The 26,425-nt window shown below is 39.8% G+C and overlaps 1 protein-coding gene across 3 annotated transcripts in view; it reads right to left on the bottom strand.

Moving 5' to 3' along the window:
• Nucleotides 1–26,425, bottom strand: part of ULK2 (unc-51 like autophagy activating kinase 2) — a 439,206-nt gene that overhangs the window by 327,782 nt on the left and 84,999 nt on the right. For all 3 annotated transcript variants that reach the window (XM_053707357.1, XM_053707358.1, XM_053707359.1), the window contains exon 3: nucleotides 10,980–11,021. In XM_053707357.1, the coding sequence (XP_053563332.1) occupies nucleotides 10,980–11,021 (42 nt within the window). The remainder of the gene's footprint in view (nucleotides 1–10,979; nucleotides 11,022–26,425) is intronic.

Here is a 26,425-nt window from a genome sequence, read left to right as displayed (position 1 = left end):
AGTTATACCTCCTGACCATATTTTGGCTACCATACGTACTAATTTGACTTCTCCCTTGGGGGAGGAGATCCTGGCTGCACAAACCAATGCACCTCCTGAGAAACCTAGTGGTAAGTGTTTTGTTCCTGAGAATATTCAAACTAAACTTTTGCACACTTACCACTATCCTAAAGCTGCAGATCACCCAGGCAAGAACCAAATTATTTGGTCTGTCACTCGACAATTCTGGTGGCCAGGTCTTCGTTCTGATGTTGCTGCGTATGTTGCCTTCTGCTCAGTTTGTGCACAGAATAAGACTCCTCAACGTCTTCCTGTGGGTCTTCTTCAACCTATTGCTAATGGTGAGTGTCCTTGGACACATCTTTCCATGGACTTCATTGTCAAGCTCCCTGTTTCCAATGGCAATACTGTTATCCTTATGGTGGTTGACTGTTATTCTAAAATGCCACATTGCATTCCCTTTAAGTTGCCTACCACTCAGGAGCTTGCTTCAATTTTTGCCCAGGAGGTCTTCCGTTTACATGGGTTACCCAAGGAGATAGTGTCGGACCGAGGTAGCCAGTTTGTCTCCAGATTTTGGCATTCCTTTTGTGCTCAAAAGGGGGATCCAGCTTTCCTTGGAATATCACCCTCAATCCAATGGGGCTGCGAAACGGTCTAATCAAGCTCCGGAACAGTTCCTCCGTTGCTATGTCTCAGATAACCACAATAATTGGTCTGAATTGTTACCTTGGGCAGAGTTTGCTCGTAATAGTGCTATTAATGCTTCCTCTAAGTTATCCCCGTTCATGGCGAATTATGGGTTTCAACCATCCTTGTTGCCTGATTCATTCATTTCTCAGGGTATTCCGGCTTTGGAGGAGCATCTCCGGCAACTTCAATCCACGTGGGTGCAGATTCAGGATTGCCTTCATCGTTCTATGCAGCGCCAAAAGATCCAGGCTGATCGTAGGCATCTGCTAGCGCCTTCCTACCAGGTTGGTGAGAGAGTTTGGCTGTCCTCCCGCAACTTAAATCTTCATGTGCCTTCCAATAAACTGGCTCCCCGTTATGTTGGTCCTTTTCGAATACTCCGACGGGTCAATCCTGTGGCCTACGCTCTTGACCTTTCTCCTGCAATGCGCATCTCAAATGTTTTTCATGTCTCCCTCTTGAAACTTTTGGTTTGTAATCGGTTTACCACTGTGTTGCCTCGTCCCCGTCCTATCTTTGTTGACAACCATGAGGAGTATGAGGTCAGCAGCATTATTGACTCTTGTATGTCCAGGGGCCGCATACAGTATTTGGTTCACTGGAAGGGCTACGGTCCGGAGGAGCGTTCATGGGTTCCCTCCTCTGATGTTCATGCTCCCGCCCTCCTCCGTGCCTTCCATGCCCATTTCCCCAATAAGCCTTTTGTCATTGAGGGGAGGGTACTGTCAGGGTTTTTTCCCTGTTTTGTTTGCCATGTGGTGCTGGCAGCTATTTTACTCACCTCTCTTGCTGTCTGGTGCATACTGTGTGATGCTGCTCATTTCCTGCACTTCCTTTTATGGCCAGACTGGTGTACATCATCCGTGTGAGACAGGATGCAGTCTCAGAATTGTGATGTCATCACTTATTATTTAAAGGGCCTCTGTTCAGTATGCTTTGCCCTTGCATTGTCTCAGACCTGTTTGTGAGAGCTCCTGTGTATAACCTGGCTGTCTGACGTCCTTCCTGGTTCCTGATCCCTGGCTTGTTCCTGACTCTGCTGTTCTCCTTGTTCCTGATTCCGGCTCGTCTGACTACTCGTTTTGGCTCCTGACTCGGCTCGTCTGACTACCAGCTCTGATTCCTGGCTTGTTATTTGACTTGTGGACTTTTTATTATTTTTTGCTATTAATAAAGGTGTGATTATTTTTGCACTTCTCATCTCAGTCTGATTCGTGGCACCCTGACACTCTCCCTGCATCTCCGGACTCTAACATTCATCCATGCTCTCACTGAGAGGCTGACAGGATTACTTAAAACTCAAGTCCCATTTCGAAGAGTACTACCCTCCATAAGAGACAAACTTAAATCTTCCGACACTCCTCTGCCAACCTCCTGTGACGAAAGGCAAAGAATAACTGGGGGATTAGGGAAGTGGGGGAGGTATTTAAGCATTTGGATGGGGTGTCTTTGCCTCCTCCTGGTGGCCAGGTTCTGAATTCTCAAAAGTAAGGAATGCATCTGTGGACTCTCCCCGTTTATGAAGAAAAAGTTAATATTAGCAAATTTTATGTTAATATTGGCTTAAATTTTAGCCGGGTGACCAGTAAAATCAGCCACATGGTGCGCCCACTAAATAGGCCCTGCGGGGAAGGCTGACTAATATATATATATATATATATATATAATATTCCCTTGCCCCCATCCAGACTGCAATCTGAGTATTTAGAGTGAAAACGTTATATTCACCTAGCATGATTTTTGTATTTCTGTACTAAGACATTCCAATAAATTTCATGGTAATTTTGTGATATGACTAAAAGGTCAGGTTCCTTTACACTCAGACTTGACAAACCCGTGACAAACTGTAATTCCTCCAAGCTTTTCAAGGAGGGGAACCATGAACCAGAGCTACAGAATTTTTCTGCAATATACAAATAAATAATAATAATAATAATAATAATAATAATAATAATGAGAAAATAGAGAAAAATTGCATCACCAAAACATTCCCTCTAACATTTTAGAAGTGTTGCATGTAGTATTCAAATGCATATACCGTGAGGTAACAGCACCTAAATAAGCACAATTATTATTGATTTAATTACAACCATGTGTAGCGATGACCCTGACAAAAAAAAAAAAAAAAAAAAAAAAAGTGATACGGCCAAAAACGAGCAATACAAATGAATTCAGTCACTGAGCCAATCAGGGATGGCATATGAGCATAGCCACAAATCACCATCTGCGGTCAGTTTAGGACCAAAAGTGCATCTAATCTGCAGCTGATTTTAAAATCCGTCTGCACAAGCAATAGTGTAATTATAAAATATTATAGAACAAATACTTCTGTAACAAGCAGTTGTGTTGGCACTATATGCACTATTTTTCCTTGAATTCACATCCAATAGCTCATGAGACTCAGTAAATCTGCACACAAAATAAATTTTTTTGCATACAATTTGGAGCCATATATATATATATCATGTAAATTAGTATATGCCCCACCCAGCGGCATTGGCTTATCTGGCAACCGTCTGACCTTCACTTCATGTGAATATTCTGCACCTGCAATTCACTTAGCTGCTTCCCCCTCAGTAAGTTCAGCAAGCGTTAGCACTGACATACCACTCACAGCTGGATAGCTGCCAAGCTCACGCATGTTTGTCATGAGACTTCTCATAGGATCAGTGTCCTATTTTCAATCCAGCAAGTAGGTAGAGATATTTAACCTGTCCTTTAAAGATTAACCACTCAGTTGCTAGCATTGGTTCTCAGTCATGTTAAACCCTGGTTTGCCAGTCTTTGTAAATTTTAATAAAAAAATGTTTTCAAACAGAATTTAATATACAAGCTTTAATTAAAAGAAAATATGCAGGAAAAATGTTTTGTTGAAATGTCAATAGACAGCAAAGAGCATGTAATTAAAATACCTTTCTGCAGCATCAATTAAAGTGATAGGTCAAAACTGAAATGGGCATGAATACATTTCAACTATAAATAGAAGCAGTATACTTCTATTAGAAAATGCTTTTAGTAAAAGTTATTATTGTTTTTTTTCAGATGCATACACACATATGCTTAGTGTACACTTGAGGATCAGGATTCAAACACTATGCCCGCTCAGAGAGCTGGAAGATTTGTATATATTGCGTTAGTGAAAACTTAATTTGTGTCATACAAGCCACTGCTGATTCTCAGGGAAGGTGTGGGAATACTGGTGTATGAGGCCCTCACAGCATATGTGCATATGTCGCTTAAAGGGACACTGAACCCAACATTTTTCTTTCGTGATTCAGATAGAGCATGCAATTTTAAGCAATTTTAAGCAACTTTCTAATTTACTCCTATTATCAATGTTTCTTCTTTCTCTTGCTATCTTTATATGATAAAGAAGGCATCTAAGCATTTTTCTTGGTTCAGAACTCTGGACAGTAGTTTTTGATTGGTGGATGAATTTATCCACCAATCAGTAAGGACAACCTAGGTTGTTCACCAAACATGGGCTGGCATCTAAACTTACATTCTTGCATTTCAAATAAAGGTACCAAGAGAATAAAGAACATTTGATAATAGGAATACATTAGAAAGTTGCTTAAAATATCATGCTCTATCTGAATCACAGAAGAAAAAATTTGGGTACAGTGTCCTTTTAAAGCAAGTTATAACTTTTACTAGAAGCAGTTTTACTAATGGATGTATACTGCAAAATGCACCCATATACACTTCAATTTTAACCTACCCCTTTAAACATAGTAAATTATCTTTAAAATGTTTTGAATCTATTAAGACTTTGTTTGCTGCAATTATTTATCAATAGCCAAACTCCATCTACACTTATCTTATTTGGAGAAGTCGATTTTTGGACTTACTGGAGTAGACACAGCTAGCCATAGTCAATATGTTAACAAAATTGCCACTGTTTTGCAGTTCCTTATCTAATAATCTCTGCTGAAGCCAATCAGTGACAGATATGTGGCAGGGTTAGAATTATGAGGCTTGTGTGTGCATTTCCAGGTGCAAGTTACAGCAAAAGGGCCAAAATAAACAAAAGTATAATGCAATGTTGTTTCAATACACAAAATAAAATAAAACCTTATACTAAAATCTCAAAGTAATACTGTCCCTTTAACAACAGTTTACCAGTATTCAAAGGCAATGGAAAAATAAGCATTCCAGTTCAAATTTTATCACATGCAACGTGTGAAAGAAACTATTTACTACATACATTTACGTCTATATTTGTCTTATATAATGACTATATCAGGACACCAAGTTATGCGCTTGTCCTTATCTGCCCGATAGAGGTTGTATAAAAAACATGTCACAGGCATAACAGCTTACAGCACTATAGCTGAAACTACATTTAGATAAATTAACGTCCTCACAGAATGCTTTTTAGAAACAAATTTTGTGATTAGAAATAGGGTTGCCAAAAAGACAGTAATTTTAAGGACACAGGTCAGCCCCTGTGTACTATACATACAAGCATTGCATTTTATGTTCCTGAAGATCATAACCTGTAAGAACACCCCATGTACTTATCTGCTGCTTGGCAAGTACACTATTGTGCACAAGCCCCAGAGTTAAAGGGACAGTCAACACCAGAATTTTTGTTGTTTAAAAAGATAGATAATCCCTTTATTACCCATTCCCCAATTTTTCATAACCAACATGGTTATATTAATATACTTTTTACCTCTGTGATTACCTTGTATCTAAGCCTCTGCAAACTGCCCCCTTATTTTAGTTCTTTTGACAGACTTGCAATGTAGCCAATCAGTGCTCACTTCAGGGTAACTTCACGTGCATGAGCTCAATGTTATCTATATGAAACACATGAACTAATGCCCTCTTGTGGTCAAAATGCATTCAGATTAGAGGCAGTCTTCCAGGTCTAAGAAATTAGCATATGAACCTCCTAGGTTTAGCTTTCAACTAAGAACAACAAGAGAACAAAGCAAAATTGGTGATAAAAGTAAATTGGAAAGTTGTTTAAAATTGCATGCCCTATTTAAATCGTGAAAGGTTTTTTTGGACTTAACTGTCCCTTTAAGCACAGACTAAAACTGCATCTTATTAAACAGATTTGTGCAAAATGTGTTAAAATACTATGCTAGGGCAGTACTGCTCCAACATACTCGACACCAGTATGTCCCTTTAAGGCAGGTAATAATTACTAAAGTAAATACCATGTCATGATAGAACATATTGTATGTTTAAGGGAAATACCATTTTAAGACAGGGTTATGTTAAGAAGTGTGAGTGCTTTAGTTTCCATATTGCTTTATAAAGTTAAATAGGATAGTTATTTTAGTTGGTATTTCTTTTCTCTCCATAAAGATGGCATTAACATTTGCAACAAGTAGTTTCATTTTGTGATTTATTTTCACTATTGTTTTGAAGATACTATCTTGATACAGTAAAGGAATTAGATAATGTAACACTTAGCAGGTTAGAGCACAAGTAGTAAACCCTTAACGACCAAGGAGGTGCCAGGCACGTCCTACAAAAAGTGTCAGTTAATGACCAAGGAACGTGCCTGGCACGTTCTCAGGGGTTTGAAGAGCTGGAAGCGCATCGGCCAGCGATGGTGCCGATCGTTGGTGGGTTTGTATGGTTCGGCAGGTGGGCAGCCCATCGCTGGAGCAGTTCCTTCTGAGGTGGATCCGGTTCTGGTATTGCCGGGATGGTGTCAGGAGCACGCAATGGGGGGCAGGAGCGTGCTCGCGCGCTACTTAGTCTATTCAATGCATAAGGGAAGGAGGAAGAGGGAGGGGGAGGATAAGACTTGGGGAAAATAAATAAAACAATTTTTTTTTAGCAAACTGGGTACTGGCAGACAGCAGTCAGTATCCAAGATGGCCGCGAATAGGTAGAGGGGGGAGGGTTAGAGAGCTGTTTGGGGGGGGTCAGAGAGGTTGGGGTTCTAAGGGGGTATCTTACACTGAAGAATATATTAAAAAAATAACATATATATATATATATATATATATATATATATATATATATATATATATATATATATACACACACATATACATACACACACGTAAAGGGTTATTCAGGGATTCCTGACAGATATCAGTGTTACAATGTAACTATCGCTAATTCTGGAAAAAAAAATTGTTTGAAAAAAGCAAAGAACATGTAAACATTGGGTATTTCTAAACTCAGGACAAAATTTAGAAACTATTTAGCATGGGTGTTTTTTTGAGTTGGAGATGTAGAAAATAATGGTATCTTTAGTAAGTCCATTTAATGGCGAGAAAAACGGTATATAATATGTGTGGGTACAGTAAATGAGTAAGAGGAAATTTATAGCTAAACACAAACCGCAGAAATGTAAAAATAGCCTTGGTCCTTAACGGTAAGAAAATTGAAAAATGGCCACTAAGGGGTTAAATAAACTTCGTAAACATTTTTTTTTTTTTTAAATGTATTTTTTATTAAAGAAAATGTTTAATATATCTACTTAAAGTATTAGATTGTAAAGCCGGTAGCCAAGGTTTCGGCACCCAATGCCTCTAGTGCAGGAGTTTTCAAACCTGCCCTCCGTGCTCCCTGACAGGACAGATTTTCATGATTACCTTGGGTTAATAACCATGTTTACTAATCTGCTGATTATTTCAACTGTGCTCCAGTTCAGATATCCTGAAAATCTGACCTGTTGGTGAGGCCTGAGGACAGGTTTAAAAACCCTGCTATAGTGTCATGTGTGGCATTCTGAGTAAGTTTTAATACTGCACTTAGGGGTGATAGCTTTTGCTGCCACACATTTCTGTCTGGTTATTAGGCAGTATAGCAGCCAGGCCTAGCACTAACCTTTTCCCACTCCCCCAAAAGCGGCTACAGCTGGGGTGTTTTAGAGACAGTACACCGTGCACAGCAGACAGGTGGGCCCAGGGGATATTAAGGTAAGGTGATGGCAGAATACATTTAGGGCATGGGGTCTTGTCTGAGGCTGGCAGAGGGGCAGCAGGGGCAGATTCTGAGACAATGTCTGTTGTTAAAGTGACAGTCTAGTCAAAATTAAACTTTCATGATTCCAATAGGGCATGCAATTTAACACAACTTTCCAATTTACTTTATCATCAAATTTGCTTTGTTCCCTTGATATTTTTTGTGGAAAGCTAAACCTAGGGAGGCTCACATGCTAATTCTAAGCCGTTGAAAACTGCTTCTTAGCTCAGAGCGTTTTGACAGACAGTGCTAGTTCACGTGTCATATAGAAAACATTGTGCTCACTCCCATGAAGTTATTTAAGAGTCAGCACTGATTGGCTAAAATTCAAGTCTGTCTAATGAACTGAGATAAGGGGCAGTCTGAAGAGGCTTAGAAACCAGGCAATCACAGAGGTAAAAGTATATTAATATATGTGTTGGTTATGCAAAAAAGGATTATCTATCATTTTAAACAATAATTCTGGAGTAGACTGTCCCTTTAATTGATCTATTCATTAATACCTATCCAGGTATTATTCATTATCAAACCGAATTCAAAATTGAGGCTGGCATACGAGATCATTATATGTATTATATCAATGAAGCCTATTTATCTGCCCCTCTTGTAGTACAATACATTTTTAGCACAAGTAGCACATATCAGGGGAAGTAGCATTAGACGTATCCAGGAATGCATCTGGGAGGGTAAAACTGGTTTAATAACTAGCCCAGGCACAAAGATTCCAAGGGCTCTGTGCTTGTGTATTTTTAAACAATGCATATACAACTGTCAGTGTTATTTTATTAATATGTAAATTACTAATTTTACAGGTTAAAAATGTTTTAAGAATGAGTTTGATATTTCTTTTTTTTGTGGAAAATGCGTTCAGCTTCTACTTTTAAAATAAACTATTAAAGGGATAGAAATGTCAACATTAAAATGTGCATAAATGCATTTCAATTCGAAATAGAAGCATTTGTGCAATATACTTAGCAAAAATGCTTCTAATAAAAGTTATTACTGTTTTTCTGTGGCATATGCACATATCCTGTTAGAGCCTGTGCACCGGTATTCAAGCTCAGTGAGCTGAAGATGGTGTGTATTGTTTCTGTAAAGACTTAAATTGTGTCATACAAGCCACCACTGACTATTTGAGGAGGTGCAGTGTTTGCATACTAGTGCTCAGGCCCTCACAGGATATGTGAGTATGCCGCTGAAAAACAGTAGTAACTTTTACTAGAAGCATTTTTTCTAATGTAAGTATATTTCAAAAATGCTTCTATTTCACATTGAAATGCAACAATGCACATTTCAATTTTGACCTTCCTATCCCTTTAAGTCCCTTCAGATATTTAAAGGTTTCTATCATGTTCCTCTAAACCATACATGTTTAGATCAAAGAGTCTTTCTTTTGCATGGTTTATGTTTTAGACCGTGTACCATTTTAGAAGCCCTCCTTTGGACAGATTTTAGTTTATTTATGTCCTTCTGGAGATATGGTCTCCAGAATTGTACACAGTATTCCATATGAGGCCTAACGAATGATCTGTAAAGTTGCATAAGAACCTTGTTATTTATAATACCTCTCACAATGCAACCAAGTATTCGACTGGCCTTACTGGCTGCACTGGGCAGCATGCAGAACTATGCAGTCACATCAACCTGTGATGTAATAGCTTAACCTGCAAAATCACAATTTTTTAATGTTGTTAATTGTGTGCATTTTTTTTTTTTACTACTAAACTGCAAGATTAACAACACAACAATACGGGACTACATGTGACTAGGTAGGCGGGGCTTTCTATTGAACAGTGTATCCGCTTACGTGAGGTGTTGTGTGTGTGTGTTGGCGTCTCTGAGTTTGCTGGTTGTTCTTTTACGGATTCCATTTTCTGTACTTACATTATTATATACGTACACTCCCCAATAAACCACTTCATCCATTAAGCTGTAATTATTTAAAAAAAATGACATCATGTAAATAAAAGCCTAGGTATTTTGAATGCTGGGTAGTCATTATGAACTGCTTATCTTCTCCAGGTCTCTGCTGCCTCATCTCACATTTTCTTTAGTTAATTACTCATATTTGCAAACCCCTATGCTTGAAACATTAAAAGGTTTATTTCTGCTGGCCAGAAAGCATGACAAGCTAATCAAACTAATGGCTGTTCCTAGACAGATTTCTGTAGCAGTGCACTGAGGCAGTTTTCTCTCTTCCTGATAATGCATTATAGTTCTGCAAGATGCCCAGTTATGTTGTCTAAGAGGCTCAAGGGAACTGTTCTACAACCATCAATCATAAAGGGAACAAGGGATAGACCTTGTTTGAGAAATGCTTGTTTCAATGAAACCAGTTTTTTTTTGTATCCTTACAGAAAATAGAACTCCTCAATAGTAATAGTTGTAGATTCATAGATTAATTTTATATCATGAATGAATATGATTTGTATGAAGAGTTTTATTGCACCAAATTATAAACTAAACTGTTTTTTTTGGGGGGGGGGTATATTAACTACTGCATAATTTACTGATTTTCTATGTGAATTTATCAATCCCTTATTTTCTTCAAACAGGATGGCAACTATAAACAATACTAACTTTACAAAAAATAAAGAGCCCTAATGCACTACTGCTACTGTATTACTACGCAAAATGTGTAGAGCAACTAAAGTAAGGTTTAACAAAAATTGTGTAAGTTGAGTATCAGTAAGGACACATATTAAAGGAATTGACTATTTCAGTATTTATACCAGCCAGTTAAATGGTGTGTGTGTGTGTATATATATATATATATATATATATATATATATATATATATATATATATATATATATATATATATATATATATATATATATATATATATATATATATTTTACACACACAGACACACATACATATAAAGCCCATTAAAATAAAAGCCTATAAAAAAAAAGGTAAAATGATAGTATTTTTTTTCCTTCTCAAAGAATGTTATCTAGTAGAGGACAAAGAAATTACTCCAGAGTTATAACAATGATATATTACAACCAATTACTGCCACTAACAATTAAGTCTTATAAAAAAGAAAGAAATCAGTTTATTCTTTGGTGATTTGCTCACTGTAAATGCAACACATTAGGTGTATTTTCTATATCTTCACTACATATATACACACATATGTGGGGGGTGTATATATATATATATATATATATATATATATATATATATATATATATATACACACACACACACACACTGTATAGGTGTGTGTGTATAATACATTTGTGCAGTAAGTAAAACTGACTTTTGCCTATAAATCTAGGTCCCTGGCACAAATATACAATTTACCATATAAATAAAAAGTTTAAGATAAAACTTACCTGGACATCATAAAGGGCCACAATGTTTTCATGCTGCAGCTCCTGCAAAAATGTAATAAGCACAGTTTAGACATGTCTGTGACAATAATTGTAAATTAATTATTGCAAAGAGCTTAAAAACATAGTTAGTCAGCTCTAGAGCAGCAAAGCACTACTGAGACCTAGTTGAACACATCTGTTGAGACAATGGCAAGAGGCATATATGTGTAGCCACCAATCATCAGCTATCTCACAGTAGTAAAGTGCTGCACCTGAGCAAAGAACATTTTTCTAATAGATATAAATTGAAAAGTCTCTGTAAATTACAGTTTTAATTTGTAAAAACTTTCTTTTTTTTCCCAGTAAAAGTGCATGATGTTTTTTGGTCCCCATGCTGGGAAAGACCTACACCAGTGTTTCTCAACCCTGGTCCTTAAGTACCCCCAACAGGACAGGTTTTCATGATAGCTGAACCAGTGCACAGGTGAAGTAATTAGCTGATCAGTAACACCATGGTAACTAACCTGCTATCACCCATCAACTGATTATTTCACCTGTGCACTGGTTCAGCTATAAGTTAAACCTGGCCTGTTGGGGATACTTAAGGACTGCAAATGAGAAACAATAGCCTACAGCATGTAAAATATATCTGTGGTCCTGATCTGCCAGTCAAGGCCTCTAAGCAAATGGAGGCAGCCAGAGCTTTAACTAAATGATATTTGATTGTGTTTCCGATAAGACATAAATTAGGGCATAACACATAGAGGTTTAGCAAAGTGATGTCATGTTTCATTATGTAATTACGTAACAGTCACACAAATATAGACAACTGCATAAACCTGGAATGTACCCAAGTGTACAATTTACAATAATTATCTACAATAATTTACAGCATGCAAAAAGGGAGAACGTAATGTAGTAGTATTGCTAGCAGTATACATAGTGCTGTAGTAGTATTGCTAGCAGTGTACATAGTGCTGTAGTAGTATTGCTAGCAGTATACATAGTGCTGTAGTAGTATTGCTAGCAGTATACATAGTGCTGTAGTAGTATTGCTAGCAGTGTACATAGTGCTGTAGTAGTATTGCTAGCAGTATACATAGTGCTGTAGTAGTATTGCTAGCAGTGTACATAGTGCTGGAGTAGTATTGCTAGCAGTATACATAGTGCTGTAGTAGTATTGCTAGCAGTGTACATAGTGCTGTAGTAGTATTGCTAGCAGTGTACATAGTGCTGTAGTAGTATTGCTAGCAGTGTACAGTCACCAAGACATGCAAACACCTGCAATACTAATAATGTGCTTGAGAGATTTCCGTTTAATACAGTCATGGAGTTAAGTTGCTCTATGGGAAAAAAATAAGTAGTTGCTTTGAGGTCTATAAAAATAGCTGGGAAGCTTATTGCATAACTCTACACTCACATGTTTGGAACATCTTAGAATATAGCGCAGCTGACTCTCACGTTCTATTTAAAGAGATCAGACAGTCCCTCCCTTGTGCTAAAGAAATAAATGTCTGAAAAGCAGCAGCCATGCATGTTATATACCTTGCTAACAGCACATAAATATACCTGATATACCTAATAAGATGGATTTTACCAAAGCAGTGATCACAGAATGAGCAAAGCTCTCTAATGGCAAAACATCTTTTTATTTAATAGTGGTAAAGCCTATTCACTAAAGTATAAAGTAACCACTAATACAGATAGGGATTGGAGAGGTTTCTCATTCTTTTTTTTATATACAAATAGGGCTTAATTTATCAATCTGCTGATGCAGCTTTAGTGCCCATGCAAAGAGCGATCCTAAGACTGCTGCCTCTTAAAGGGACATTATACACTAGATTTTTCTTTGCATAAATGTTTTGTAGATGATCCATTTATATAGCCTATACAGCTTTTTTTTTTTTTTTTTTTAAAACAAATGTATAGTTTTGCTTATTTTTAAATAACATTGCTCTGATTTTCAGACTCCTAACCAAGCCCCGAAGTTTTAGGAGAATACCGACGTATACCTACTTCAGCTTGCTCCTGTTTGTGTAAAGAGTCTTTTCATATGCAAAGGGGGGGGGGGGGGGGGTTACTGCTTTTTTTGCTATAGAACCACATGCAGTGGGTGTTCCAGCTAACCTTTTTAACAGTGCTAAACCGGGAGCGTCTAAGTAAGTTTTTAAACGATTTTATACTGGATTTTTAAATTAGTATCTGTGCATATTAGTAGTGTCTATTACATGCAGTTAAATGAAAATTGGTGTATACTGTCCCTTTAACCTCTCCTCTACCTCAGAGGTGAAAGAGTTATATTCAACCAGACTCATTTGTGTGATTGACAAACCCTGCTCTTGCACCTCTGATTGCATGAGAGCTGGGGTGGGGTTGCACAGAGGAGGAAAAGTTAAATCCACCCAGACTCTATAATCGGTGTGATTGACAAACCCTGCTCTTGAGTGATTGATTGCACAACTCAAGCAATTGCTTGTGAAATCATAAATGCAGGCAGTGAACACAAGCAGACAGGTTACCCCACTGGTTAGTAAATGAGGGTCGTAGTTCCCTCTCTTTAGCCAAGATTCAAATCATTTTACTTTTGTGTTGCAAAAAGATGATATTAAATTTGGGTGATTTGTGTCCATCTTATCTAGGACATTCCAATGAATTAGAAGTGCAGCTGTCTGATTTAGATAAACTTCCCAAACTAATCTATGCAATAAAAACTGGAACATCAGGTTAGGAGAAACACACAAAAAAAATGGGCTTTCCAAAGACCTGGGAGGGGCCAATGAGGAAGGAAAACTGCCTACTGTGTCTAAAATCAGGTTTCCACATTAGATATAAAACATTAATGATGCTATTCAGTGTTTTCCACAGAAAAGTTTCCCAGCTGGGTAGCATTATGAGGTAGCTGGGTGGAGACGCTGTAATGCTCTGCAACTATATAATACCTTTGTTATTTATAAATGTCACTTAAGCTATCCAAAGCACAAATTCATTGCATAATTTCATATAAATTGATTTAGTGTTAATTTGGGAAACAAAAAAATAAAAATGTAAGAGTAGCTAATGTCATCTTAATATTGGCTTAAAGGGACATGGAAACCACAATTTTGTCTTTCATGATTCAGGTAGAGAATACAACATTAAACAACATTCCAATATACTTTTATTATCTATTTTGCTTCATTCTTTAGATATCATTTGTTAAAGAAAGAGCAAGAAAGAATATCAAGAAAATGAAGCAAATTAGATAATAGAAGTGAATTGGAAAGTTGTTTAAAATGATATGCTCATTCTAAATCATGAAAGAAAACATTTGTGTTTCATGTCCCTTTAAGTTTTAAACTGCATACTCTGCACTCCATAATATACACTGCTGGTCATTACCTGCATACTCTGCACTGCTGGTCATTACCTGCACAATGTACATGCTGGCCATTGTCTGCATACTCTACACCACTGTTTCTCAACCGCAGTCCTCATGTACCCCCAACAGGTCAGATTTTTATTATAGCTGAACCGTGCACAGGTGAAATAATCAACTTATTGGTGACAGCAGGTTAATAACCATGGTTACTGATTACTTCCCCTGTGCACTTCTTCAGTTATAATGAAAACCTGGCCTGTTGGGGTACTTGTAGGACCCAGCTGAGAAACACTGTTCTACACTGCTTGTCATTACCTGCATAATATACACTGCTGGTCATTACCTGCATACTGTACACGTCTGGTCATTACCTGCATAATATACACTGCTGGTCATTAACTGCATACTGTTGGTCATTACTTGCATACTGTATTATTGCTGGTCATTACCTGCATACTGTACACTGCTGGCCATCACCTGCATACTGTACATTGCTGGTCATTACTTGCATACTGTATATTGCTGGTCATTACCTGCATACTGGTAGAGGGCCCTGCCAAGAGTCACACTGTTGTAGTCGGCTCTTAAGAAGGTGATCTACAAACCTATGGACTCTTAGGCTTACATGCTAAGGACCCAGCTGAGAAACACTGTCCTACACTGCTGGTCATTACCTGCATAATATACACTGCTGGTCATTATCTGCATAATATACACTGCTGGTCATTACCTGCACACTGTACACTGCTGATCATTACCTGCATACTGTAGATTGCTGGTCATTACCTGCATACTGTAAACTGCGGGTCATTAACTGCATAATATACACAGCTGGCCATTACCTGCATACTGTACACTGCTGGTCATTAACTGCATAATATACACAGCTGGCCATTACCTGCATAATATACACAGCTGGCCATTACCTGCATACTGTACACTGCTGGTCATTACCTGCATACTGTACACTGCTGGCCATTACCTGCATACTGTACATTGCTGGTCATTACCTGCATACTGTAAACTGCTGGTCATTACCTGCATACTGTACACTGTGGGTCATTAACTGCATAATATACACGGCTGGTCATTACCTGCATACTGTACACTGATGGTCATTACCTGCATACTGTACACTGCTGGTCATTACCTGCATACTGTACACTGCTGGTCATTACCTGAATAATATACATGGCTGGTCATTACCTGCATACTGTACACTGCTGGTCATTACCTGCATAATATACACGGCTGGCCATTACCTGCATACTGTACACTGCTTGTCATTACGTGCATAATATACACGGCTGGCCATTACCTGCATACTGTACACTGCTGGCCATTACCTGCGTACTCTGCACTGCTGGTCATTACCTGCACAATGTACATGCTGGCCATTGTCTGCATACTCTCCACCACTGCCATTACCTGCATACTGTATTTATTATTATTATTGGTTATTTGTAGAGCGCCAACAGATTCCGCAGCGCTATAAACAAAGGCGGAGTACAACAAAACATTTATAGGGTTTAAACGGGTAGAGGGCCCTGTCAAGAGTCGCACTGTTGTAGTCAGCTCTTAAGAAGGTGATCTACAAACCTATGGACTCTTAGGCTTACATGCTAAGGGGGTTCAGGAGATATCAAAGGAGGAGAGGCACTGGTATAAAGAAAGGTTAGAGTAGGTTGTATGCATCCCTGAACAGTAAAGTCTTTAGGGAGCGCTTGAAGCTTTCAAAACTAGGGGAGAGTCTTGTGGAGCGAGGCAAAGTTCCACAAGATGGGAGCCAGTCTGGAGAAGTCCTGTAAACGGGAGTGTGAGGAGGTAACAAGAGAGGAGGAGAGTAGGAGGTCATGAGCAGAGCGAAGGGGAAGGGAGGGAGAGCATCTGCAGACAAGGTCTGAGATATAGAGGGGAGCAATGCAGTTGAGGGCTTTGTATGTCAGAGTGAGAATTCTGTGTTTAGTCCTAGAGGCAAGAGGAAGCCAGTGAAGGGATTGGCAGAGAAGTGCAGCAGATGAAGAGCGACATGTAAGGAAGATGAGCTTGGAAGAGGCATTCATTATGGATTGTAAAGGAGCTAGGCGGCAGCTGGGGAGACCAGAGAGGACAGAGTTGCAGTAATCGAGGCGGGAAAGGATGAGAGAGTGGATTAAAATCTTAGTTGTGTCTTATGTAAGGAAATGTCTAATTTTAGAGATGTTTTTAAGGTGGAAGCGGCAGGCTTTAGCCAATGACTGAATGTGAGGAGTGAAAGACAGATCTGAGTCAAATGTGACCCCAAGACATCGGGCATGCGGGGTAGGGGTAATGATGGAGTTCTCGAAAGTTATAGAGAGATTGTGGGTGGAGATTTTGGAAGGGAGGAAAATAAGGAGCTCAGTTTTGGAGAGATTTAGCTTAAGGTAGTGAGAGGAAGTAGGTCGTTGGTAACCTTAACAATTGCTGTCTCTGTGGAGTGATGGGGACGAAATCCAGATTGCAGTGGGTCAAGGAGGGAGTTTAATGTAAGGAAATGGGATAGGCGTGCATGTACTAGCTTTTCAAGAAGCTTTGAGGCAAGAGGGAGGAGGGAAATAGGGCGGTAGTTGGATGGGGAGGTTGGATCAAGGGAAGGTTTTTTGAGGATAGGTGTGCCAAGTGCATGTGTCAGATGAGGGAAATATACCGGTGCTGAGGGAGAGAGTGTGTTAGTATAGGGGTTAGGGTAAAAGAGAGGGAGGGGAGTAACTGTGAGGGGATAGGGTCAAGGGGACAGGTAGTGAGGTGAGAGCGCAGTAAAAATGCAGAAACATTTTCCTCAGTAACAGGGAAGAAAGAGCTAAGTTTATGGCTATGTGGGTTGTGGTTGATTGCGAGCGTACACTGCTGGTTGGTCTTTACCTGCATACTGTACACTGCTGGTCATTACCTCAATAATATACATGGCTGGTCATTACCTGCATACTGTACACTGCTGGTCATTACCTGCATAATATACACGGCTGGTCATTACCTGCATACTGTACACTGCTGGTCATTACGTGCATAATATACACGGCTGGCCATTACCTGCATACTGTACACTGCTGGCCATTACCTGCGTACTCTGCACTGCTGGTCATTACCTGCACAATGTACATGCTGGCCATTGTCTGCATACTCTCCACCACTGCCATTACCTGCATACTGTATTTATTATTATTATTATTATTATTATTGGTTATTTGTAGAGCGCCAACAGATTATGCAGTGCTATAAACAAAGGCGGAGTACAACAAAACATTTATCGGGTTTAAACGGGTAGAGGGCCCTGTCAAGAGTCGCACTGTTGTAGTCAGCTCTTAAGAAGGTGATCTACAAACCTATGGACTCTTAGGCTTACATGCTAAGGGGGTTCAGGGGATAGCAAAGGAGGAGAGGAACTGGTATAAAGAAAGGTTAGTGTAGGTTGTATGCATCCCTGAACAGTAAAGTCGTTAGGGAGTGCTTGAAGCTTTCAAAACTAGGGGAGAGTCTTGTGGAGCGAGGCAAAGTTCCACAAGATGGGAGCCAGTCTGGAGAAGTCCTGTAAACGGGAGTGTGAGGAGGTAACAAGAGAGGAGGAGAGGAGGAGGTCATGAGCAGAGCGAAGGGGAAGGGAGGGAGAGCATCTGCAGACAAGGTCTGAGATATAGAGGGGAGCAGTGCAGTTGAGGGCTTTGTATGTCAGAGTGAGAATTTTGTGTTTAGTCCTAGAGGCAAGAGGAAGCCAGTGAAGGGATTGGCAGAGAAGTGCAGCAGATGAAGAGCGACATGTAAGGAAGATGAGCCTGGCAGAGGCATTCATTATGGATTGTAAAGGAGCTAGGCGGCAGCTGGGGAGACCAGAGAGGACAGAGTTGCAGTAATCGAGGCGGGAAAGGATGAGAGAGTGGATTAAAATCTTAGTTGTGTCTTGTGTAAGGAAATGTCTAATTTTAGAGATGTTTTTAAGGTGGAAGTGGCAGGCTTTAGCCAATGACTGAATGTGAGGAGTGAAAGAAAGATCTGAGTCAAATGTGACCCCAAGACATCGGGCATGCGGGGTAGGAGTAATGATGGAGTTCTCGAAAGTTATAGAGAGATTGGGGGTGGAGATTTTGGAAGAAGGGAGGAAAATAAGGAGCTCAGGTTTGGAGAGATTTAGCTTGAGGTAGTGTGTGATATTCCTTTAAGGATTGTCCCCTCCCATCTCATTATTCCCCTTTATTAGGCTGCAGCTAACAACAGACAGTGCCTGAATATTGAAGCACACTGTTACGTTGGTTGTCTGTTTTCAATTGTATTTCCAATCAGGTCTTACTACTTCTGAGTACTCACGAGAACTCTCCTATCTGTTCCTCTAAGTTCTCTTACTACTGGATTCTAGATTCATCCGCCTCCGGATCTTCTTCCTCAGCGTTCCGGAAACTAAGCCGCGCACACACAGCTTTCTTACCGCCGTCGGTGTTCACCGCTCAGGTCTCCTCTCTACCGGATCCTTGCTGGGTATTGTATATATGCAAACTGGGAAGTACTTACCTTGACTTGTATTGTATAATCCTCATATTGCTGCACAAGTTGTAATAGCCTATATTCAGTTCCGGAACTCATTCTGATCTCTGTCTTGTCTTATCTGGATGTACTATTACTGGTTCTGCATACGGATTCATTCTCTGCATAAATATATTCATTATTATTAGGAATTCTCAATATACCTGCATAGTTTGTGTGTTGGACTGTTTGGAACTGTATATATTTTAGGATGTCTGTGTGTGTGCGTGAAGACAGGAACTACCTAAACTAATTCAGACTCATCATTGTCATTACTTACTGCTTACTGACCTGATTAAGTTTTACCTGCTCTTTATTTTGAACAACTCTAAATGTTTGTTCACTATAGATTTCAAAAGTAACTGTCTCGCTGTGTCTATTCAGGTAATTCAAACCTCTATTACCTGCTTAGTACATTAAAGAGCAACACCTCCCTTAAATTCCCTAAGGGAGATTGTATATTTCTTAAACCCTTTTCACAGAAGTATAAAAGATACTACATAATATTCAGGCCTTACAAACAAAAGGGTTTAGATTAAGAATTATAGCATGGATCCTCATGAAATAAAAAATAAGTTAACTAATATATATCAAAAATTGGATTATTTAAATAAAGGGTTAACTGAAGTACAAGCAGAAAATGCATCATTAAGAGCTTTAATTAAAGACTGCCTTCCTAGTAAAACTGCTGAATGTCCAGAACCACATGTTCAATATCCCCAACCTTTTTCTGGTAAACGAATGAGTTCAGGGATTTTAAAAATGCATGCCATTTACTTTTTTCCCTAAAACCACGTACATATCATTCAGAAAGAATCAAGGTATGTACAACCATTTCCTTCTTACAAGGGGAACCAAGAACATGGGTTAACAGGTTCTTTGAAAGTAATAATCCTATTTTAGACTTGCTACAGGATTTCTTTCGCGCAATGACGAACCTATATGAGGATTCCAACAGTCAAATAACTGCAGAAACAAAGCTACGTTCCCTAAAGCAGGGAAAAAAGAACCATTGAGGAGTACACAACCGAATTCCAGATGTGGGCGGATGACTCTCAATGGAATGAGATTAGTTTGAAAAATCAATTTCGTTTAGGACTATCAGAAAATTTAAAAGATGAACTCTCACGCTTGGATGCCCCTGACAGTCTCCTATCTTTGATAAAACTAAGTACAACATTAGATAGAAGACTCCGTGAAAGAAAAGCTGAAAAAGCAGGATATGATGTCATACCAAAACGTCTATTCAACTATACTTCTACTCAGGAGAGATCTCCTAACACCAGTACGCCTATGGAAATCGGAGTCACCAAAGGTCCTCTCTCACCGGAAGAAAAAGCTAGGAGAAGAATGGAAAATTTGTGCCTCTATTGTGCTCATAAAGAGCATACTGTTTCATCATATCCTCAGCTCTTAAAACAAAAGAAGGGTAAGCTATCTCACAGTACTCATTTATATAATATAACATTGGATACCCAAATGACTTTATTTCTTTCGTTACAGTGGGACCAGAGAAACATCCAATCTAAAGCTTTGATTGATTCAGGGGCTTCAGGAAGTTATATAGATTCAACCTTTGTTAAAAATAATAAAATACCTATTGTGTGCAAAACAAAACCTCTCTTTGTCAAATTGATAGATGGTTCTTTGATACAACAAGGACCAATAACCCACCACACCATACCTATACTTATAAGCACTAAAGAAGGTCATACTGAATATATCTCTTTCGATTTAATACCTATCTCATTACACACAATGATATTGGGGTATTTCTGGTTACAGAAACATAACCCGAATATAGATTGGTCTCTCAATGAAATAACATTAAAATCTTCATATTGTTTGAAGACCTGTTATCCACATTGTACAATAGCTACTTTAGAAAATGGAATACCCAGACCTTATCAGTATCTGGCAGAGGTCTTTGACATGAAGGAGGCAGAAAACCTTCCCCCACACAGGGAATTTGATTGTCCCATAGATTTGATACCTGGGTCACAAGTTCCACATGGGAAAATATATCCTCTCTCTCAAACCGAACTAGCTTTTGTAAGGTCTTACTTAGACGATAACCTGCGTAAAGGGTTTATTTCTCATTCTACTTCTCCTGCAGCAGCAGGTATGTTCTTAGTCAAAAATAAGGATGGTACTATTCGTCCAATTATTGATTATAGAGCACTAAACAATATTACATTAAAAAACAGATATCCACTACCGTTAATCCCTGAGCTTCTTGAACGCCTTCATGGCGCCACCATTTACTCTAAACTTGACTTAAAAGGCGCATATAACCTAATAAGAATCAAACAAGATGACGAATGGAAGACAGCGTTTAGAACACGATATGGCCTATACCAATATAACGTGATGCCATTCGGCTTAAGTAATGCCCCAGCAACATTCCAACACTTTATTAACGAAATTTTCCATGACTTGTTGTATGTATGTGTCATAATTTATTTTGATGACATCCTCATTTATTCAAAAACATTACAAGATCATGAAAAACACGTACGTTGGGTGCTTACAAGGTTAAAGGACCATAAATTATACGCCAAACTAGAGAAATGTTCATTTCATGTTCAGGAGATTAAATTCTTGGGTTACATCATAACTCCCAATAAAATAATGATGGATCCAGAAAAGGTTTCTGCGATTCTAAATTGGCCAATCCCAACAACTGTTAGAGCTCTCCAGAGATTCATTGGTTTCTCAAATTTTTATCGAAAGTTTATAAAGGATTTCTCAATAATTGTGAAACCCTTAACCCAGAAACAAAGATTTAAATGGACAGTAGAAGCTCAACTATCTTTTGAGACTCTCAAGAAACAATTTGTTACAGCACCAGTACTAACGTTACCCAACTTTAATTCTCAATTTATTCTTGAAGTAGACGCATCAAACACCGGTGTTGGTGCAATTCTTTCACAGAAGAATACAGAAAAAACAGAAACTCACCCTATAGCATTTTATTCCAGAATGCTCACAAGTGCAGAAAAGAATTATAGTATAGGGGATAAAGAACTTCTTGCAATAAAGTGTTCGTTAGAACACTGGAGACACCTCCTTGAAGGTACTAGTCTCCCATTCATGATCTTTACAGATCACAAAAACTTAGAGTATTTAAAGAAAAGTAAAACACTCACATCACGACAAGCCCGTTGGTCTATCTTTTTAGACCGATTTAACTTTCTAATTACATACAAACCTGGAAATATTAACACTAAGGCAGATGCTTTATCTAGAGCCTATGAAAAAAGGTCCATCAGATGATCTTGAGGTTGTAATATCTGAAGAAAAGTTTATAGGAGTTATATCTTCTCTAGAAAAAGAAATACTAGATGTATTAAAGAAAGACTCTAACATACCACTACCTTGTAAAGAGGATCCACATACTGGACTCTTTTATCACAACAAAAGGCTATACATTCCTGAACCTCTAAGAGAGTTAATCCTTAAACAAACCCATGATGGAACATTGTCCGGTCACCTTGGTATTCAAAAAACCATAGAATTAACTAGAAGAAATTTCTGGTGGCCTTAAAACATAATTTATGCTTACCTGATAAATTTATTTCTCTTGTAGTGTGTTCAGTCCACGGGTCATCCATTACTTATGGGATATATTCTCCTCCCCAACAGGAAGTTGCAAGAGGATCACCCAAGCAGAGCTGCTATATAGCTCCTCCCCTCACATGTCATATCCAGTCATTCGACCGAAACAAGATGAGAAAGGAAAAACTATAGGGTGCAGTGGTGACTGGAGTTTTAATTAAAATTTAGAACTGCCTCAAAAAAGACAGGGCGGGCCGTGGACTGAACACACTACAAGAGAAATAAATTTATCAGGTAAGAATAAATTATGTTTTCTCTTGTTAAGTGTGTTCAGTCCACGGGTCATCCATTACTTATGGGATACCAATACCAAAGCTAAAGTACACGGATGATGGGAGGGACAAGGCAGGAACATTAAACAGAAGGAACCACTGCCTGTAGAACCTTTCTCCCAAAACCAGCCTCCGAAGAAGCAAAAGTGTCAAATTTGTAAAATTTTGAAAAGGTATGAAGTGAAGACCAAGTTGCAGCCTTGCAAATCTGTTCAACAGAGGCCTCATTCTTAAAGGCCCAGGTGGAAGCCACAGCTCTAGTGGAATGAGCTGTAATCCTTTCAGGAGGCTGCTGTCCAGCAGTCTCATAGGCTAAACGTATTATGCTATGAAGCCAAAAAGAGAGAGAGGTGGCCGAAACCTTTTGACCTCTCCTCTGACCAGAATAAACGACAAACAGAGAAGAAGTTTACAGAAAATCTTTAGTTGCCTGTAAGTAGAACTTCAGGGCACGGACTACGTCTAGATTATGCAAAAGACGTTCCTTCTTTGAAGAAGGATTAGGACATAATGAAGGAACAACAATCTCTTGATTGATATTCCTGTTAGAAACAACCTTAGGTAAAAACCCAGGTTTAGTACGCAGAACTACCTTGTCTGAATGAAAAATCAGATAAGGAGAATCGCAATGTAAGGCAGATTCTCAGAGACTCTTCGAGCCGAGGAAATAGCCATCAAAAACAGAACTTTCCAAGATAAAAGCTTAATATCAATGGAATGAAGGGGTTCAAACGGAACACCCTGAAGAACTTTAAGAACCAAGTTTAAGCTCCACGGAGGAGCAACCGTTTTAAACACAGGCTTAATCCTAGCCAAAGCCTGACAAAAAGCCTGGACGTCTGGATTCTCTGCCAGACGTTTGTGTAAAAGAATAGACAGAGCAGAAATCTGTCCCTTTAACGAACTAGCGGATAAACCCTTTTCTAAACCTTCTTGTAGAAAAGCCAATATCCTAGGAATCCTAACCTTACTCCAGGAGTAACTCTTGGATTCACACCAATATAAATATTTACGCCATATCTTATGGTAAATTTTTCTGGTAACAGGTTTCCGAGCCTGTATTAACGTATCAATAACCGACTCCGAAAAACCACGCTTTGATAGAATCAAGCGTTCAATCTCCATGCAGTCAGCCTCAGAGAAATTAGGCTTGGATGGTTGAAAGGACCCTGAATTAGAAGGTCCTGCCTCAGAGGCAGAGACCATGGCGGACAGGACGACATGTCCACTAGGTCTGCATACCAGGTCCTGCGTGGCCACGCAGGCGCTATCAGAATCACCAATGCTCTCTCCTGTTTGATCCTGGCAATCAGTCGAGGTAGCAACGGAAATGGTGGAAACACATAAGCCATGTTGAAAACCCAAGTGCATCTACCAGCACCGCTCCCGGGTCCCTGGACCTGGATCCGTAACAAGGAAGCTTGGCGTTCTGGCGAGATGCCATGAGATCCATGAGATCCAGCTCCGGATCGCCCCAACGAAGGATCAGTTGAGCAAACACCTCCGGGTGAAGTTCCCACTCCCCCGGATGAAAGGTCTGGCGACTTAGAAAGTCCACCTCCCAGTTCTCCACGCCTGGGATGTAGATCGCAGACAGGTGACAAGAGTGCGATTCTGCCCAGCGAATTATCTTCGAGACTTCCAACATCGCTAGGGAACTCCTGGTTCCCCCTTGATGATTGATGTAAGCCACAGTCGTGATGTTGTCTGACTGAAATCTGATGAACCTCAGTGTTGCTAACTGAGGCCAAGCTAGAAGAACATTGAATATTGCTCTTAATTCCAGAATGTTTATTGGGAGGAGTTTCTCCTCCTGAGTCCACGATCCCTGAGCCTTCAGGGAGTTCCAGACTGCACCCCAGCCTAGTAGGCTGGCATCTGTTGTTACAATCGTCCAATCTGGTCTGCGAAAAGTCATTCCTTTGGACAGATGAACCCGCGACAACCACCAGAGAAGAGAATCTCTGGCCTCCTGGTCCAGATTTAGTAAAGGGGACAGATCTGAGTAATCCCCATTCCACTGACTTAGCATGCATAGTTGCAGCGGTCTGAGATGTAGGCGCGCAAATGGCACTATGTCCATTGCCGCGAGCATTAAGCCGATTACTTCCATGCACTGAGCTACTGATGGGCTTGGAATGGAATGAAGGACACGGCAAGCATTTAGGAATTTTGATAACCTGGACTCCGTCAGGTAAATCTTCATCTCTACAGAATCTATAAGAGTCCCTAGAAAGGGAACCCTTGTGAGTGGGAACAGAGAACTCTTTTCCATGTTCACTTTCCACCCATGCGACCTTAGAAATGCTAGAACTATCTCTGTATGAGACTTTGCATTTTGAAAAGTTGACGCTTGTATCAGGATGTCGTCTAGGTACGGAGCCACCGCTATGCCTCGCGGTCTTAGTACCACCAGAAGCGAGCCCAGAACCTTTGAAAAAATTCTCGGGGCCGTAGCCAACCTGAAGGGAAAAGCTACAAACTGGTAATGCCTGTCTAGAAAGGCAAATCTTAGGTACCGATAATGATCCTTGTGAATCGGTATGTGAAGGTAGGCATCCTTTAAGTCCACTGTGGTCATATACTGACCCTCTTGGATCATGGGTAGGATGGTTCGAATAGTTTCCATTTTGAACGATGGAACCCTTAGGAATTTGTTTAAGATCTTCAGGTCCAAGATTGGCCTGAAAGTTCCCTCTTTTTTGGGAACCACAAACAGTGGTTGAGTAAAAACCTTGCCCTTCTTCCGTCCGTGGAACCGGGTGGATCACTCCCATTACTAAGAGGTCTTGTACACATCGTAGAAACGCCTCTTTCTTTATTAATTTTGTTGATAACCTTGACAGATGAAATCTCCCTTGTGGAGGAGAAGTTTTGAAGTCCAGAAGGTATCCCTGAGATATGATCTCCAACGCCCAGGGATCCTGGACATCTCTTGCCCAGGCCTGGGCGAAGAGAGAAAGTCTGCCCCCACTAGATCCGTTTCCGGATAGGGGGCCCTTTCTTCATGCTGTCTTAGGGGCAGAAGTAGGTTTTCTGGCCTGCTTGCCCTTGTTCCAGGACTGGTTGCCTTTCCAACCCTGTCTGTAACGAGTAGCAGTCCCTTCCTGTTTTGGAGCGGAGGAAGTTGATGCTGCTCCTGCCTTGAAATTACGAAAGGCACGAAAATTAGACTGTTTGGCCTTTAATTTGGCCCTGTCCTGAGGAAGGGTGTGACCCTTACCTCCAGTAATGTCAGCAATAATTTCTTTCAAGCCGGGCCCGAATAAGGTTTGCCCTTTGAAAGGAATATTAAGCAATTTAGATTTAGAAGTTACATCTGCTGACCAGGATTTAAGCCATAGCGCTCTGCGCGCCTGGATGGCGAATCCGGAGTTCTTAGCCGTTAGTTTGGTTAAATGCACAACGGCATCCGAAAAAATGCATTAGCTAGCTTAAGGGCTTTAAGCTTGTTCATAATCTCATCCAATGGTGCTGTGCGAAAAGCCTCTTCCAGAGACTCAAACCAGAATGCCGCTGCAGCAGTGACAGGCGCAATGCATGCAAGGGGCTGTAATATAAAACCTTGTTGAACAAACATTTTCTTAAGGTAACCTAATTTTTTATCCATTGGATCTGAGAAAGCACCACTATCCTCCACTGGGATAGTGGTACGCTTGGCTAAAGTAGAAACTGCTCCCTCCACC

This window comes from Bombina bombina, chromosome 3, assembly GCF_027579735.1.
Source record: "Bombina bombina isolate aBomBom1 chromosome 3, aBomBom1.pri, whole genome shotgun sequence".
Classification (NCBI taxonomy): domain Eukaryota; kingdom Metazoa; phylum Chordata; class Amphibia; order Anura; family Bombinatoridae; genus Bombina; species Bombina bombina.
This window is presented reverse-complemented; position numbering and strand designations above follow the sequence as displayed.